Genomic DNA, 17,932 nt, shown 5'->3' on the forward strand with positions numbered 1-17,932 from the left:
GCCCTGCAACCACAAACCCCACCGGCACCTCTGCAACGATCATGGCCAGCAGCACCTCTGCAGCGACCATGGCCACCAACAGCCCTGCAACCACAAACCCCACCGGCACCTCTGCAACGGCCACGGACACCAGCGCCTCTGCACCCACCACAGCCACCAGCATCTCTGCAACCAACATGAGCACGAGCACCTCTGAAAGCACCACGGCCACCAGCACCTCTGCACCCACCAAGCCCACCAGCACCTTCACAAGCACTATGGCCACCAACAGCCCTGTAACCACCATGCCCACAGCCACCTCTGCAACAGCCATGGCCAGCAGCACCTCTGCAAATATCGTGAGCTCCAGCACCTCTGCAACCACCGTGGCAACCGGCACCTCTGCACCCACCATGCCCACCAGCACCTCTGCACCCACCATGCCCAGCAGCACCTTAACAAGCATTAGAACCACCAACAGCCCTGCAACCACCATGCCCACAGACACCTCTGCAACGACCACGGCCAGCAGCACCTCTGCAAGCATCATGGCTACCAGCACCTTCACAAGCACTACGCCCACCAGCAGTCCTGCAACCACCATGCGCACAGGCACCTCTGCAACGACCACGGCCACCATCGCTTCTGCACCCATCACAGCCACCAGCATCTCTGCACATACCATGAGCACCAGCACCTCTCCAACGACCACCGCCACCAGCACCTCTGCACCCACCATGCCCACCAGCACCTTCACAAGCACTACGCCCACCAGCAGCCCTGCAACCTCCATGCCCACCAGCACCCCTGCACCCACTATTCCCACCAGCACCCCTGCAACCACCATGAGCATGAGCACCTCTGCAAGCAGCACGGCCACCAGCACCTCTGCACCCACCATGCCCACCAGCCCCTTAACAAGCACTACGCCCACCAGCACCCTTGCAACCACCATGCCCACAGGCACCTCTGAAACGACCATGGACAGCAGCACCTCTGCAGCGACCACGGCCACCAGCACCTTCACAAGCACTATGGGCACCAGCAGCCCTGCAACCACCATGCCCACCGGCACCTCTGCAACCACTATGGGCACTGGCACCGCTGAAAGCACCACGGCCACCAGCACCTCTGCACCCACCATACCCACCAGCACCTTCACAAGCACTACGCCCACCAGCAGCCCTGCAACCACCATGCGCACAGGCACCTCTGCAACGGCTAGGGCCACCAGCGCTTCTGCACCCACCACAGCCACCAGCATCTCTGCACATACCATGAGCACCAGCACCTCTCCAACGACCACCGCCACCAGCACCCTTGCAACCACCATGCCCACCGGCACCTCTGCAACGACCACGGCCACCAGCGCTTCTGCAGAGACCACGGCCATCAGCAACTTCACAAGCACTACGCCCACCAGCAGCCCTGAAACCACCATGCCCACAGGCACCTCTGCAACGGCTACGGACACCAGCTCGTCTGCACCCACCACAGCCACCAGCATCTCTGCACATACCATGAGCACCAGCACCTCTGCAACGACCACAGCCACCAGCACTTCTACACCCACCATGCCCACCAGCACCTCTGCACCCACCATGCCCACAGGCACCTCTGCAACGACCATGGCCAGCAGCACCTCTGCAGCGACCACGGCCACCAACAGCCCTGCAACCACAAAGCCCACAGGCACCTCTGCAACGACCATGGACAGCAGCAGCTCTGCAGCGACCACGGCCACCAGGAACTTCACAAGCACTATGGGCACCAGCAGCCCTGCAACCACCATGCCCACCGGCACCTCTGCAACCACTATGGGCACTGGCACCGCTGAAAGCACCACGGCCACCAGCACCTCTGCACCCACCATACCCACCAGTACATTCACAAGCACCGTGCCCACCAGCAGCCCGGCAACCTCCATGCCCACAGGCACCTCTGCAATGACCACGGCCAGCAGCACCACTGCAGCCACCACAGCCACCAGCATCTCTGCACATACCATGAGCACCAGCACCTCTCCAACGACCACCGCCACCAGCACCTCTGCACCCACCATGCCCACCAGCACCCCTGCAACCACCATGAGCACGAGCAGCTCAGAAAGCACCACGGCCACCAGCACCTCTGCACCCACCAAGCCCACCAGCACCTTCACAAGCATTAGAACCACCAACAGCCCTGCAACCACCATGCCCACAGACACCTCTGCAACGACCACGGCCACCAGCGCTTCTGCAGAGACCACGGCCAGCAGCACCTCTGCAAGCATCACGGCCACCAGCACCTTCACAAGCACTATGGCCACCAGCAGCCCTGCAACCACCATGCGCACAGGCACCTCTGCAACGGCTACGGACACCAGCGCCTCTGCACCCACCACAGCCACCAGCATCTCTGCACATACCATGAGCACCAGCACCTCTCCAACGACCACCGCCACCAGCACTACTACACCAACCATGCCCACCAGCACCTCTGCACCCATCATGCCCACAGGCACCTCTGCAACGACCATGGCCAGCAGCACCTCTGCAGCGACCACGGCCACCAACAGCCCTGCAACCACAAAGCCCACAGGCACCTCTGCAACGACCATGGACAGCAGCACCTCTGCAGCGACCACAGCCATCAGCAGCTTCACAAGCACTATGGGCACCAGCAGCCCTGCAACCACCATGCCCACCGGCACCTCTGCAACCACTATGGGCACTGGCACCGCTGAAAGCACCACGGCCACCAGCACCTCTGCAGCCACCACAGCCACCAGCATCTCTGCACATACCATGAGCACCAGCACCTCTCCAACGACCACCGTCACCAGCACCTCTGCACCCACCATGAGCACGAGCACCTCTGCAAGCACCACGGCCACCAGCACCTCTGCACCCACCATGCCCACCAGCACCTTCACAAGCACTACGCCCACCAACAGCCCTGCAAACCCCATGCCCACAGGCACCTCTGCAACGTCCACGGCCATCAGCACCTCTGCAACGACCACGGCCAGCGGCACCTTCACAAGCACTATGGCCACCAGCAGCCCTGCAACCACCATGCCCACAGCCACCTCTGCAACAACCATGGCCAGCAGCACCTCTGCAAATATCGTGAGCTCCAGCACCTCTGCAACCACCGTGGCAACCGGCACCTCTGCACCCACCATGACCACCAACCCCTTAACAAGCTTTAGAACCACCAGCAGGCCAGCAACCACAACGCCCACCAGCGCCTCTGCACCCACCACCGCCACCAGCATCTCTGCACATACCATGAGCACCAGCACCTCTCCAACGACCACGGCCAGCAGCACCTCTGCACCCACCATGCCCACCAGCACCTTCACAAGCACTACGCCCACCAGCAGCCCTGCAACCTCCATGAGCATGAGCACCTCTGCAAGCAGCACGGCCACCAGCACCTCTGCACCCACCATGCCCACCAGCCCCTTAACAAGCATTAGAACCTCCAGCAGCCCTGCAACCTCCATGCCCACCAGCACCTTCACAAGCACTACGCCCACCAGCAGCCCTGCAACCACCATGCCCACAGGCACCTCTGCAACGACCATGGACAGCAGCACCTCTGCAGCGACCACGGCCACCAGCACCTTCACAAGCACTATGGGCACCAGCAGCCCTGCAACCCCCATGCCCACAGGCACCTCTGCAATGACCATGGCCAGCAGCACCACTGCAGCCACCACAGCCACCAGCATCTCTGCACATACCATGAGCACCAGCACCTCTCCAACGACCACCGCCACCAGCACCTCTGCACCCACCATGCCCACCAGCACCCCTGCAACCACCATGAGCACGAGCACCTCTGCAAGCACCACGGCCACCAGCACCTCTGCACCCACCATGCCCACCAGCACCTTCACAAGCACTACGCCCACCAGCAGCCCTGCAACCTCCATGCCCACCAGCACCTCTGCACCCACCACAGCCACCAGCATCACTGCACATACCATGAGCACCAACACCTCTCCAATTACCACAGCCACCAGCACCTCTGCACCCACCATGCCCACCAGCACCTTAACAAGCATTAGAACCACCAACAGCCCTGCAACCACCATGCCCAGAGAAACCTCTGCAACGACCACGGCCACCAGCGCTTCTGCACTCACCACAGCCACCAGCATCTCTGCACATACCATGAGCACCAGCACCTCTCCAACGACCACCGCCACCAGCACCCTTGCAACCACCATGCCCACCGGCACCTCTGCAACGACCACGGCCACCAGCGCTTCTGCAGAGACCACGGCGAGCAGCACCTTCACAAGCACTACGCCCACCAGCAGCCCTGCAACCACCATGCCCACCGGCACCTCTGCAACGACCACGGCCACCAGCGCTTCTGCAGAGACCACGGCGAGCAACACCTTCACAAGCACTATGCCCACCAGCACCTCTGCACCCACCATGCCCACAGGCACCTCTGCAACAACCATGGCCAGCAGCACCTCTGCAGCGACCACGGCCACCAACAGCCCTGCAACCACAAACCCCACCGGCACCTCTACAACGGCCACGGCCAGCAGCACCTCTGCAAGCATCACGGCCACCAGCAACTTCACAAGCACTATGGCCACCAGCAGCCCTGCAACCACCATGCCCACCGGCACCTCTGCAACCACTATGGGCACAGGCACCGCTGAAAGCACCACGGCCACCAGCACCTCTGCACCCACCATACCCACCAGTACATTCACAAGCACTGTGCCCACCAGCAGCCCTGCAACCTCCATGCCCACAGGCACCTCTGCAACGACCACGGCCAGCGGCACCTTCACAAGCACTATGGCCACCAGCAGCCCGGCAACCACCATGCCCACAGCCACCTCTGCAACCCCTATGGGGACTGGCACCTCTGCATCCACCATGCCCACCAGCACCTTCACAAGCACTATGGGCAGCAGCAGCCCTGCAACCACCATGCCCACAGCCACCTCTGCAACAACCATGGCCAGCAGCACCTCTGCAAATATCGTGAGCTCCAGCACCTCTGCAACCACCGTGGCAACCGGCACCTCTGCACCCACCATGACCACCAACCCCTTAACAAGCTTTAGAACCACCAGCAGGCCAGCAACCACAATGCCCACCAGCGCCTCTGCACCCACCACAGACACCAGCACCTCTCCAATTACCACAGCCACCAGCACCTCTGCACCCACCATGCCCACCAGCACCTCTGCACCCACCATGCCCACCAGCACCTTAACAAGCATTAGAACCACCAACAGCCCTGTAACCACCATGCCCACAGACACCTCTGCAATGACCGCGGCCAGCAGCACCTCTGCAAGCATCACGGCCACCAGCACCTTCACAAGCACTACGCCCACCAGCACCCTTGCAACCACAATGCCCACAGACACCTCTGCAACGACCACGGCCACCAGCACTTCTACACCCACCATGCCCACCAGCACCTCTGCACCCACCATGCCCACAGGCACCTCTGCAACGACCATGGCCAGCAGCACCTCTGCAGTGACCACGGCCACCAACAGCCCTGCAACCACAAAGCCCACAGGCACCTCTGCAACGACCATGGACAGAAGCACCTCTGCAGCAACCAAGGCCAGCAGCATCTTCACAAGCACTATGGGCACCAGCAGCCCTGCAACCACCATGCCCACCAGCACCTCTGCAACCACCATGAGCACGAGCAGCTCAGAAAGCACCACGGCCACCAGCACCTCTGCACCCACTATGCCCAGCAGCACCTTCACAAGCACTACGCCCACCAGCAGCCCTGCAACCTCCATGCCCACCAGCACCTCTGCACCCACCACAGCCACCAGCATCTCTGCAGATACCATGAGCACCAGCACCTCTCCAATTACCAGAACCACCAGCACCTTAACAAGCATTAGAACCACCAACAGCCCTGCAACCACCATGCCCACAGGCACCTCTGCAACGGCTACGGCCACCAGCGCTTCTGCACCCACCACAGCCACCAGCATCTCTGCACATACCATGAGCACCAGCACCTCTCCAACGACCACCGCCACCAGCACCCCTGCAACCACCACGCCCACCGGCACCTCTGCAACGACCACGGCCACCAGCGCTTCTGCAGAGACCACGGCCAGCAGCACCTTCACAAGCACTACGCCCACCAGCAGCCCTGCAACCCCCATGCCCACAGGCAGCTCTGTAACGTCCACGGCCATCAGCACCTCTACAACGACCACGGCCAGCGGAACCTTCACAAGCACTATGGCCACCAACAGCCCTGTAACCACCATGCCCACAGCCACCTCTGCAACAACCATGGCCAGCAGCACCTCTGCAAATATCGTGAGCTCCAGCGCCTCTGCAACCACCGTGGCAACCGGCACCTCTGCACCCACCATGACCACCAACCCCTTAACAAGCTTTAGAACCACCAGCAGGCCAGCAACCACAATGCCCACCAGCGCCTCTGCACCCACCACAGCCACCAGCAACTCTGCACATACCATGAGCACCAGCACCTCTCCGACGACCACGGCCAGCAGCACCTCTGCACCCACCATGCCCACCAGCACCTTCACAAGCACTACGCCCACCAGCAGCCCTGCAACCTCCATGCCCACCAGCACCCCTGCAACCACCATGAGCATGAGCACCTCTGCAAGCAGCACGGCCACCAGCACCTCTGCACCCACCATGCCCACCAGCACCTTCACAAGCATTAGAACCTCCAGCAGCCCTGCAACCTCCATGCCCACCAGCACCTTCACAAGCACTACGCCCACCAGCAGCCCTGCAACCACCATGCCCACAGGCACCTCTGCAACGACCATGGACAGCAGCACCTCTGCAGCGACCACGGCCACCAGCACCTTCACAAGCACTATGGGCACCAGCAGCCCTGCAACCCCCATGCCCACAGGCACCTCTGCAATGACCATGGCCAGCAGCACCACTGCAGCCACCACAGCCACCAGCATCTCTGCACATACCATGAGCACGAGCACCTCTCCAACGACCACCGCCACCAGCACCTCTGCACCCACCATGCCCACCAGCACCCCTGCAACCACCATGAGCACGAGCACCTCTGCAAGCACCACGGCCACCAGCACCTCTGCACCCACCATGCCCACCAGCACCTTCACAAGCACTACGCCCACCAGCAGCCCTGCAACCTCCATGCCCACCAGCACCTCTGCACCCACCACAGCCACCAGCATCACTGCACATACCATGAGCACCAACACCTCTCCAATTACCACAGCCACCAGCACCTCTGCACCCACCATGCCCACCAGCACCTTAACAAGCATTAGAACCACCAACCCTGCAACCACCATGCCCAGAGAAACCTCTGCAACGACCACGGCCACCAGCGCCTCTGCACCCACCACAGCCACCAGCATCTCTGCACATACCATGAGCACCAGCACCTCTGCAACGACCACAGCCACCAGCACTTCTACACCCACCATGCCCACCAGCACCTCTGCACCCACCATGCCCACAGGCACCTCTGCAACGACCATGGCCAGCAGCACCTCTGCAGCGACCATGGCCACCAACAGCCCTGCAACCACAAACCCCACCGGCACCTCTACAACGGCCACGGCCAGCAGCACCTCTGCAAGCATCACGGCCACCAGCAACTTCACAAGCACTATGGGCACCAGCAGCCCTGCAACCACCATGCCCACCGGCACCTCTGCAACCACTATGGGCACAGGCACCGCTGAAAGCACCACGGCCACCAGCACCTCTGCACCCACCATACCCACCAGTACATTCACAAGCACTGTGCCCACCAGCAGCCCTGCAACCCCCATGCCCACAGGCACCTCTGCAACGTCCACGGCCATCAGCACCTCTGCAACGACCACGGCCAGCGGCACCTTCACAAGCACTATGGCCACCAGCAGCTCTGCAACCACCATGCCCACAGCCACCTCTGCAACCCCTATGGGGCCTGGCACCTCTGCACCCACCATGCCCACCAGCACCTTCACAAGCACTATGGCCACCAACAGCCCTGTAACCACCATGCCCACAGCCACCTCTGCAACAGCCATGGCCAGCAGCACCTCTGCAAATATCGTGAGCTCCAGCACCTCTGCAACCACCGTGGCAACCGGCACCTCTGCACCCACCATGCCCACCAGCACCTCTGCACCCACCATGCCCAGCAGCACCTTAACAAGCATTAGAACCACCAACAGCCCTGCAACCACCATGCCCACAGACACCGGTGCAACGACCACGGCCAGCAGCACCTCTGCAAGCATCATGGCTACCAGCACCTTCACAAGCACTACGCCCACCAGCAGTCCTGCAACCACCATGCGCACAGGCACCTCTGCAACGACCACGGCCACCATCGCTTCTGCACCCATCACAGCCACCAGCATCTCTGCACATACCATGAGCACCAGCACCTCTCCAACGACCACCGCCACCAGCACCTCTGCACCCACCATGCCCACCAGCACCTTCACAAGCACTACGCCCACCAGCAGCCCTGCAACCTCCATGCCCACCAGCACCCCTGCACCCACTATTCCCACCAGCACCCCTGCAACCACCATGAGCATGAGCACCTCTGCAAGCAGCACGGCCACCAGCACCTCTGCACCCACCATGCCCACCAGCCCCTTAACAAGCACTACGCCCACCAGCACCCTTGCAACCACCATGCCCACAGGCACCTCTGAAACGACCATGGACAGCAGCACCTCTGCAGCGACCACGGCCACCAGCACCTTCACAAGCACTATGGGCACCAGCAGCCCTGCAACCACCATGCCCACCGGCACCTCTGCAACCACTATGGGCACTGGCACCGCTGAAAGCACCACGGCCACCAGCACCTCTGCACCCACCATACCCACCAGCACCTTCACAAGCACTACGCCCACCAGCAGCCCTGCAACCACCATGCGCACAGGCACCTCTGCAACGGCTAGGGCCACCAGCGCTTCTGCACCCACCACAGCCACCAGCATCTCTGCACATACCATGAGCACCAGCACCTCTCCAACGACCACCGCCACCAGCACCCTTGCAACCACCATGCCCACCGGCACCTCTGCAACGACCACGGCCACCAGCGCTTCTGCAGAGACCACGGCCATCAGCAACTTCACAAGCACTACGCCCACCAGCAGCCCTGCAACCACCATGCCCACAGGCACCTCTGCAACGGCTACGGACACCAGCTCGTCTGCACCCACCACAGCCACCAGCATCTCTGCACATACCATGAGCACCAGCACCTCTGCAACGACCACAGCCACCAGCACTTCTACACCCACCATGCCCACCAGCACCTCTGCACCCATCATGCCCACAGGCACCTCTGCAACGACCATGGCCAGCAGCACCTCTGCAGCGACCACGGCCACCAACAGCCCTGCAACCACAAAGCCCACAGGCACCTCTGCAACGACCATGGACAGCAGCAGCTCTGCAGCGACCACGGCCACCAGGAACTTCACAAGCACTATGGGCACCAGCAGCCCTGCAACCACCATGCCCACCGGCACCTCTGCAACCACTATGGGCACTGGCACCGCTGAAAGCACCACGGCCACCAGCACCTCTGCACCCACCATACCCACCAGTACATTCACAAGCACCGTGCCCACCAGCAGCCCTGCAACCTCCATGCCCACAGGCACCTCTGCAATGACCACGGCCAGCAGCACCACTGCAGCCACCACAGCCACCAGCATCTCTGCACATACCATGAGCACCAGCACCTCTCCAACGACCACCGCCACCAGCACCTCTGCACCCACCATGCCCACCAGCACCCCTGCAACCACCATGAGCACGAGCAGCTCAGAAAGCACCACGGCCACCAGCACCTCTGCACCCACCAAGCCCACCAGCACCTTCACAAGCATTAGAACCACCAACAGCCCTGCAACCACCATGCCCACAGACACCTCTGCAACGACCACGGCCACCAGCGCTTCTGCAGAGACCACGGCCAGCAGCACCTCTGCAAGCATCACGGCCACCAGCACCTTCACAAGCACTACGCCCACCAGCAGCCCTGCAACCACCATGCGCACAGGCACCTCTGCAACGGCTACGGACACCAGCTCTTCTGCACCCACCACAGCCACCAGCATCTCTGCACATACCATGAGCACCAGCACCTCTCCAACGACCACGGCCACCAGCACCCCTGCAACCACCATGCCCACAGACACCTCTGCAACGACCACGGCCACCAGCACCTCTGCATCCACCGTGTCCACAAGCCCCTTAACAAGCACTACGCCCACCAGCAGCCCTGCAACCACCATGCCCACAGGCACCTCTGCAACGGCTACGGACACCAGCGCCTCTGCACCCACCACAGCCACCAGCATCTCTGCACATACCATGAGCACCAGCACCTCTCCAACGACCACCGCCACCAGCACTACTACACCAACCATGCCCACCAGCACCTCTGCACCCATCATGCCCACAGGCACCTCTGCAACGACCATGGCCAGCAGCACCTCTGCAGCGACCACGGCCACCAACAGCCCTGCAACCACAAAGCCCACAGGCACCTCTGCAACGACCATGGACAGCAGCACCTCTGCAGCGACCACAGCCATCAGCAGCTTCACAAGCACTATGGGCACCAGCAGCCCTGCAACCACCATGCCCACCGGCACCTCTGCAACCACTATGGGCACTGGCACCGCTGAAAGCACCACGGCCACCAGCACCTCTGCACCCACCATGCCCACCAGCACCTTCACAAGCACTACGCCCACCAGCAGCCCTGCAACCCCCATGCCCACAGGCACCTCTGCAACGTCCACGGCCATCAGCACCTCTGCAACGACCACGGCCAGCGGCACCTTCACAAGCACTATGGCCACCAGCAGCCCTGCAACCACCATGCCCACAGCCACCTCTGCAACAACCATGGCCAGCAGCACCTCTGCAAATATCGTGAGCTCCAGCACCTCTGCAACCACCGTGGCAACCGGCACCTCTGCACCCACCATGACCACCAACCCCTTAACAAGCTTTAGAACCACCAGCAGGCCAGCAACCACAACGCCCACCAGCGCCTCTGCACCCACCACCGCCACCAGCATCTCTGCACATACCATGAGCACCAGCACCTCTCCAACGACCACGGCCAGCAGCACCTCTGCACCCACCATGCCCACCAGCACCTTCACAAGCACTACGCCCACCAGCAGCCCTGCAACCTCCATGCCCGCCAGCACCCCTGCACCCACTATTCCCACCAGCACCCCTGCAACCACCATGAGCATGAGCACCTCTGCAAGCAGCACGGCCACCAGCACCTCTGCACCCACCATGCCCACCAGCACCTTCACAAGCACTACGCCCACCAGCAGCCCTGCAACCACCATGCCCACAGGCACCTCTGCAACGACCATGGACAGCAGCACCTCTGCAGCGACCACGGCCACCAGCACCTTCACAAGCACTATGGGCACCAGCAGCCCTGCAACCCCCATGCCCACAGGCACCTCTGCAATGACCATGGCCAGCAGCACCACTGCAGCCACCACAGCCACCAGCATCTCTGCACATACCATGAGCACCAGCACCTCTCCAACGACCATCGCCACCAGCACCTCTGCACCCACCATGCCCACCAGCACCCCTGCAACCACCATGAGCACGAGCACCTCTGCAAGCACCACGGCCACCAGCACCTCTGCACCCACCATGCCCACCAGCACCTTCACAAGCACTGTGCCCACCAGCAGCCCTGCAACCTCCATGCCCACCAGCACCTCTGCACCCACCACAGCCACCAGCATCTCTGCACATACCATGAGCACCAACACCTCTCCAATTACCACAGCCACCAGCACCTCTGCACCCACCATGCCCACCAGCACCTTAACAAGCATTAGAACCACCAACAGCCCTGCAACCACCATGCCCAGAGAAACCTCTGCAACGACCACGGCCACCAGCGCTTCTGCACTCACCACAGCCACCAGCATCTCTGCACATACCATGAGCACCAGCACCTCTGCAACGACCACAGCCACCAGCACTTCTACACCCACCATGCCCACCAGCACCTCTGCACCCACCATGCCCACAGGCACCTCTGCAACAACCATGGCCAGCAGCACCTCTGCAGCGACCACGGCCACCAACAGCCCTGCAACCACAAACCCCACCGGCACCTCTACAACGGCCACGGCCAGCAGCACCTCTGCAAGCATCACGGCCACCAGGAACTTCACAAGCACTATGGCCACCAGCAGCCCTGCAACCACCATGCCCACCGGCACCTCTGCAACCACTATGGGCACAGGCACCGCTGAAAGCACCACGGCCACCAGCACCTCTGCACCCACCATACCCACCAGTACATTCACAAGCACTGTGCCCACCAGCAGCCCTGCAACCTCCATGCCCACAGGCACCTCTGCAACGACCACGGCCAGCGGCACCTTCACAAGCACTATGGCCACCAGCAGCCCGGCAACCACCATGCCCACAGCCACCTCTGCAACCCCTATGGGGACTGGCACCTCTGCATCCACCATGCCCACCAGCACCTTCACAAGCACTATGGGCAGCAGCAGCCCTGCAACCACCATGCCCACAGCCACCTCTGCAACAACCATGGCCAGCAGCACCTCTGCAAATATCGTGAGCTCCAGCACCTCTGCAACCACCGTGGCAACCGGCACCTCTGCACCCACCATGACCACCAACCCCTTAACAAGCTTTAGAACCACCAGCAGGCCAGCAACCACAATGCCCACCAGCGCCTCTGCACCCACCACAGACACCAGCACCTCTCCAATTACCACAGCCACCAGCACCTCTGCACCCACCATGCCCACCAGCACCTCTGCACCCACCATGCCCACCAGCACCTTAACAAGCATTAGAACCACCAACAGCCCTGCAACCACCATGCCCACAGACACCTCTGCAATGACCGCGGCCAGCAGCACCTCTGCAAGCATCACGGCCACCAGCACCTTCACAAGCACTACGCCCACCAGCACCCTTGCAACCACAATGCCCACAGACACCTCTGCAACGACCACGGCCACCAGCACTTCTACACCCACCATGCCCACCAGCACCTCTGCACCCACCATGCCCACAGGCACCTCTGCAACGACCATGGCCAGCAGCACCTCTGCAGTGACCACGGCCACCAACAGCCCTGCAACCACAAAGCCCACAGGCACCTCTGCAACGACCATGGACAGCAGCACCTCTGCAGCGACCACGGCCACCAGCATCTTCACAAGCACTATGGGCACCAGCAGCCCTGCAACCACCATGCCCACCGGCACCTCTGCAACCACTATGGGCACTGGCACCGCTGAAAGCACCACGGCCACCAGCACCTCTGCACCCACCATACCCACCAGTACCTTCACAAGCACTGTGCCCACCAGCAGCCCTGCAACCCCCATGCCCACAGGCACCTCTGCAATGACCACGGTCAGCAGCACCACTGCAGCCACCACAGACACCAGCATCTCTGCACATACCATGAGCACCAGCACCTCTCCAACGACCACCGCCACCAGCACCTCTGCACCCACCATGCCCACCAGCACCCCTGCAACCACCATGAGCACGAGCAGCTCAGAAAGCACCACGGCCACCAGCACCTCTGCACCCACTATGCCCAGCAGCACCTTCACAAGCACTACGCCCACCAGCAGCCCTGCAACCTCCATGCCCACCAGCACCTCTGCACCCACCACAGCCACCAGCAACTCTGCACATACCATGAGCACCAGCACCTCTCCAACGACGATGGCCACCAGCACCTCTGCACCCACCATGCCCACCAGCACCCCTGCAACCACCATGCCCACCGGCACCTCTGCAATGACCACGGCCACCAGCGCTTATGCAGAGACCACGGCCAGCAGCACCTTCACAAGCACTATGGCCACCAGCAGCCCTGCAACCACCATGCCCACAGCCACCTCTGCAACGACCACGGCCAGCAACACCTCTGCAACGACCACGGCCAGCAGCACCTCTGCAAGCACCACGGCCAGCAGCACCTTCACAAGCACTACGCCCAACAACAGCCCTGCAACCACCATGCCCACAGGCACCTCTACAACGGCTACGGACACCAGCGCTTCTGCACCCACCACAGCCACCAGCATCTCTGCAGATACCATGAGCACCAGCACCTCTGCAACGACCACAGCCACCAGTACCTCTACACCCACCATGCCCACCAGCACCTCTACACCCACAATGCCCACCACCCCGAAAACAAGCATTACAACCACCAGCAGCCCTGCACCCACCATGCCCACAGGCACCTCTGCAACGACCATGGCCAGCAGCACCTCTGCAACGACCACGGCCACCAGCAACTTCACAAGCACTATGGCCACCAGCACCTCTGCACCCACCATGCCCACCAGCAACTTCACAAGCACTATGGCCACCAGCAGCCCTGCAACCACCATGCCCACCGGCACCTCTGCAACGACTATGGGCACTGGCACCTTTGAAAGCACCACGGCCACCAGCACCTTCACAAGCACTACGCCCACCAGCAGCCCTGCAACCACCTTGCCCACAGGCACCTCTGTAACTACCACGGCCATCAGCACCTCTGCAATGACCACGGCCAGCGGCACCTTCACAAGCACTATGGCCACCAGCAGCCCTGTAACCACCGTGCCCACAGCCACCTCTGCAACAACCATGGCCAGCAGCACCTCTGCAAATATCGTGAGCTCCAGCACCTCTGCAACCACCGTGGCAACCAGCACCTCTGCACCCACCATGACCACCAACCCCTTAACAAGCTTTAGAACTACCAGCAGGCCAGCAACCACAATGCCCACCAGCGCCTCTGCAGCCACCACAGCCACCAGCATCTCTGCACATACCATGAGCACCAGCACCTCTCCAACGACCACGGCCACCAGCACCTCTGCACCCACCATGCCCACCAGCACCCCTTCAACCACCATGCCCACCGGCACCTCTGCAATGACCACGGCCACCAGCGCTTCTGCAGAGACCACAGCCAGCAGCACCTTCACAAGCACTACGCCCACCAGCAGCCCTGCAACCACCATGCCCACAGGCACCTCTGCAACGGCTACGGACACCAGCGCCTCTGCACCCACCACAGCCACCAGCATCTCTGCAGATACCATGAGCACCAGCACCTCTGCAACGACCACAGCCACCAGCACCTCTACACCCACCATGCCCACTAGCACCTCTGTAACCACCACGGCCACCAGTAGCTCCCTTCACACTGCTGAAACGAGCACCTTCCCAACCACTATGCTAACCAACGCCTCTAGAACCACCACGACACTCTCCAGCACGTCTTTGCCCACCACCAAGAGAACCACCTCTATTACTATTCCTGACACCAGCACCCCTGCATCCTCAACAGCTACCAGCACCTCTGCACCCATAACGATGGCCTCCAGCACCTCTTTACCCACCACCATCACTACCAGCTCTGTAACCACCACTGATACCAGCACCTTCACAGACACCATGCCCACCAGCAGCACAATTGTCCCCACCTGGACATCGGGGAACACGGAGGAATCAGGGGACACGTCAGCCACCACTGAGCCAACCACCACCATAAGCATGTTGAGCTCTACAGCCACTGCTGACATCACCAGCCCTACTAGCTCTAGAACTACCACATCAGGCACCACAACACCAGTGACCACCCCCACCACCATCCCTACCCCTTCAACCACCACCCCCACCACCATCCCTACCCCTTCAACCACTCCCACCACCATTCCTATCACCACGACCACCCCCACCACCGTCTCCACCACCACGACCACGACCACCACCACCACAACCACCACTACAGCCACCACCAATCCAGGTGAGTCGTCCTCCTTGGTGGCACCACCTAACCACGTCCCTACTCCCTGACCTCCCACCATGCCCCGAGCATTCTCCAGGTGCCTTCGCACTCCTGGGGTTTCTCCGGGCTGCGTCACAGCACCCATGTCCTGGGGTGTCTCTTCCAGGTCAATGCCAGAACGGGGCCACGTGGGATGGCACCAAGTGCACGTGTCCTGACGGGTACTACGGTGTCCACTGTGAGATAGCCATCTGCCAGAATGGTGGCACCTGGGCCAATGGACTTTGCCAATGCCCCGAAGATTTCCATGGCTTTGAGTGCCAGTTCTTCAAGGAGATCATCGAGGTCAAAAATGGTAGGGAGCCACCCCAAGCTGTGCTACGCCACACCGGGGCTGCCATGGGAGACCACCAAGCTGGGACCTGGGCTGAGGTCACCTCAGGGGGACCAGCCTGGGGATGGGGCCACCATGGAGGGACTGACCTGGGACTGGGGCCACCATGAGGGACTGACCTGGGACTGGGGTTGGGGTCACCAGTGAGGGACCAACCTGGGAATGGGGCCACCAGTGAGGAACCAACCTGGGAATGGGGCCACCAGTGAGGGACTGACTCGGGCCACCATGAGGGACCGACCTGGGACTGGGGTCACCAGTGAGGGACCAACCTGGGAATGGGGCCACCAGTGAGGGACTGACTTGGGACTGGGGCCACCATGGAGGGACTGACCTGGGACTGGGGTTGGGGTCACCAGTGAGGGACCAACCTGGGAATGGGGCCACCATGGAGGGATCGACCTGGGCCCCTGACCAAGGGCACCAGGGGTGGGTCGGGTCTATTGCTTATGGGTCTCCTTCTGCTTGGTGAAGTGACGGTGAATGCAACAGTGGAGATGACAACGAAGGTCTACAACAGGAATTTCACAGAAGAACTCAGAAATCAGGCCTCTGCAGCTTTCAAGGACTTTGAGGAGGAATTCAAGGAGCAGGTCAGGGCGCAGCGATGCCGGGAGCGTCCCCATGCTGGGCAGCACCCTTGGGTGGGGCTGGTGCCCGGATCACCCCACGGCTTCTCTTTGTCTTCCAGATGAGGGAGATTTACAAGAATATAGAGGGCTACCAAGATGTGGTGATCCACGAACTGACGTGAGTGCCCTCCGGGGGTGGGTGGTGTGTCCTCCTGGGGTGCTGACCCCCTCCATCTGCTCCAGCAGGGTGATTTGGGGTGAAGGGACCCACAGGGGTCAGTGTGAGGGGATGCTCTCCAAGGATGGGGCATCCACATCCCTCCAAGCCATGTTCTGTCCCTGGGGCTCCTCCAGGATGGTCCAGCCCCATGTAACGGTGGCCACGCTGTCCCTCCACACTGGGACCCCAAACTGGTCCCAGCTGGGTCCCCTGCAGTGTGGGACCGCAGCCCAGCCCTGCCAAGCCACCGGTGCCCCTTCTCCTTGCAGAGAGGGCAGCATCGTGGTGAACTACACGGTCCTCCTGAAGGTGCTCGCCAGCACCACAGTCAACGAGACGGTGAAGAACATCTCCCAGAACCTCGTCAGCGCTGTCAAGAACTACACCAGCTGCAATGAAAGCTGTCAAGGAAGCAGCTGTGAGTGAAGCTAGAGGTCACCCCCCACCCATCAGTTGGCACCAGGGCAAGGTCCTGGCTGGGGGGTTGAGCCCGAGGCCACCCGCCAGCAGCTGCTCTCTCCATCCCAGGTTCTTTCTGTTTCAACGCTACGTTCACCAACGTCACCAACTTCGGGGTGCAGGAGGTTGAAACAAGTAAGTGAGCCCACAGGACATTCGTCCCCACCCCAGGACAGCCCAAACCACGCCCCCGCACCCCCTGAGCCCTCCGCCTCCACCCTTAGGTCTGTGCGACAGCCTCATCCCGGAGGGTTTCACGTCCTACTACTCCCCGCTCGTCACCGCCACCGGCGTCCTCTGCATCACCAGATGTGACAAACGATCTGCCGACCCTTACCCCTGCGTCCACGGCACGTGCAACGTGGCACGCACGGGACCACAGTGCGAGTAAGCGCCCCGTTGTGCTTCCCCCTCCTCCCCCCAAAACTGGTGCCCCCCCGGGGTTGGGGTGCATCGCTCTCACGG

At 61.8% G+C, this 17,932-nt stretch overlaps 1 protein-coding gene across 1 annotated transcript; it reads left to right on the top strand.

The window, feature by feature from the left end:
- Positions 1–176: 176 nt before the first annotated feature.
- LOC142077095 (uncharacterized) lies at positions 177–17,610 on the top strand. Its single transcript, XM_075139287.1, has 24 exons — positions 177–296; positions 729–785; positions 1,344–1,562; positions 2,838–2,891; positions 3,273–3,410; positions 4,484–4,541; positions 4,831–4,916; positions 5,263–5,270; positions 5,696–5,774; positions 6,154–6,161; positions 6,206–6,266; positions 7,956–8,003; positions 8,832–8,898; positions 8,974–9,029; positions 10,461–10,508; positions 11,259–11,306; positions 13,512–13,559; positions 15,330–15,501; positions 15,604–15,840; positions 15,989–16,177; positions 16,691–16,809; positions 16,908–16,966; positions 17,278–17,426; positions 17,537–17,610. Exons 1-24 carry the CDS (start codon positions 177–179, stop codon positions 17,608–17,610), a joined length of 2,202 nt encoding a protein of 733 aa, XP_074995388.1.
- Positions 17,611–17,932: the final 322 nt, after the last annotated feature.

The sequence above is a fragment of the Calonectris borealis genome, unplaced genomic scaffold, assembly GCF_964195595.1.
Source record: "Calonectris borealis unplaced genomic scaffold, bCalBor7.hap1.2 HAP1_SCAFFOLD_152, whole genome shotgun sequence".
NCBI classification, from domain to species: domain Eukaryota; kingdom Metazoa; phylum Chordata; class Aves; order Procellariiformes; family Procellariidae; genus Calonectris; species Calonectris borealis.

Excerpts from the sequence above, each read along its gene's own strand:
- LOC142077095 (XM_075139287.1), top strand. The coding sequence starts at position 177 with ATGAGCACGAGCACCTCTGAAAGCACCACGGCCACCAGCACCTCTGCA. Across the intron at positions 6,267-7,955 it reads CCACCATGCCCACAGCCACC|ACCAGCACCTTCACAAGCAC; the intron begins TCTGCAACAACC and ends CCCACCATGCCC. Across the intron at positions 17,427-17,536 it reads AAGCTGTCAAGGAAGCAGCT|GTTCTTTCTGTTTCAACGCT; the intron begins GTGAGTGAAGCT and ends TCTCCATCCCAG.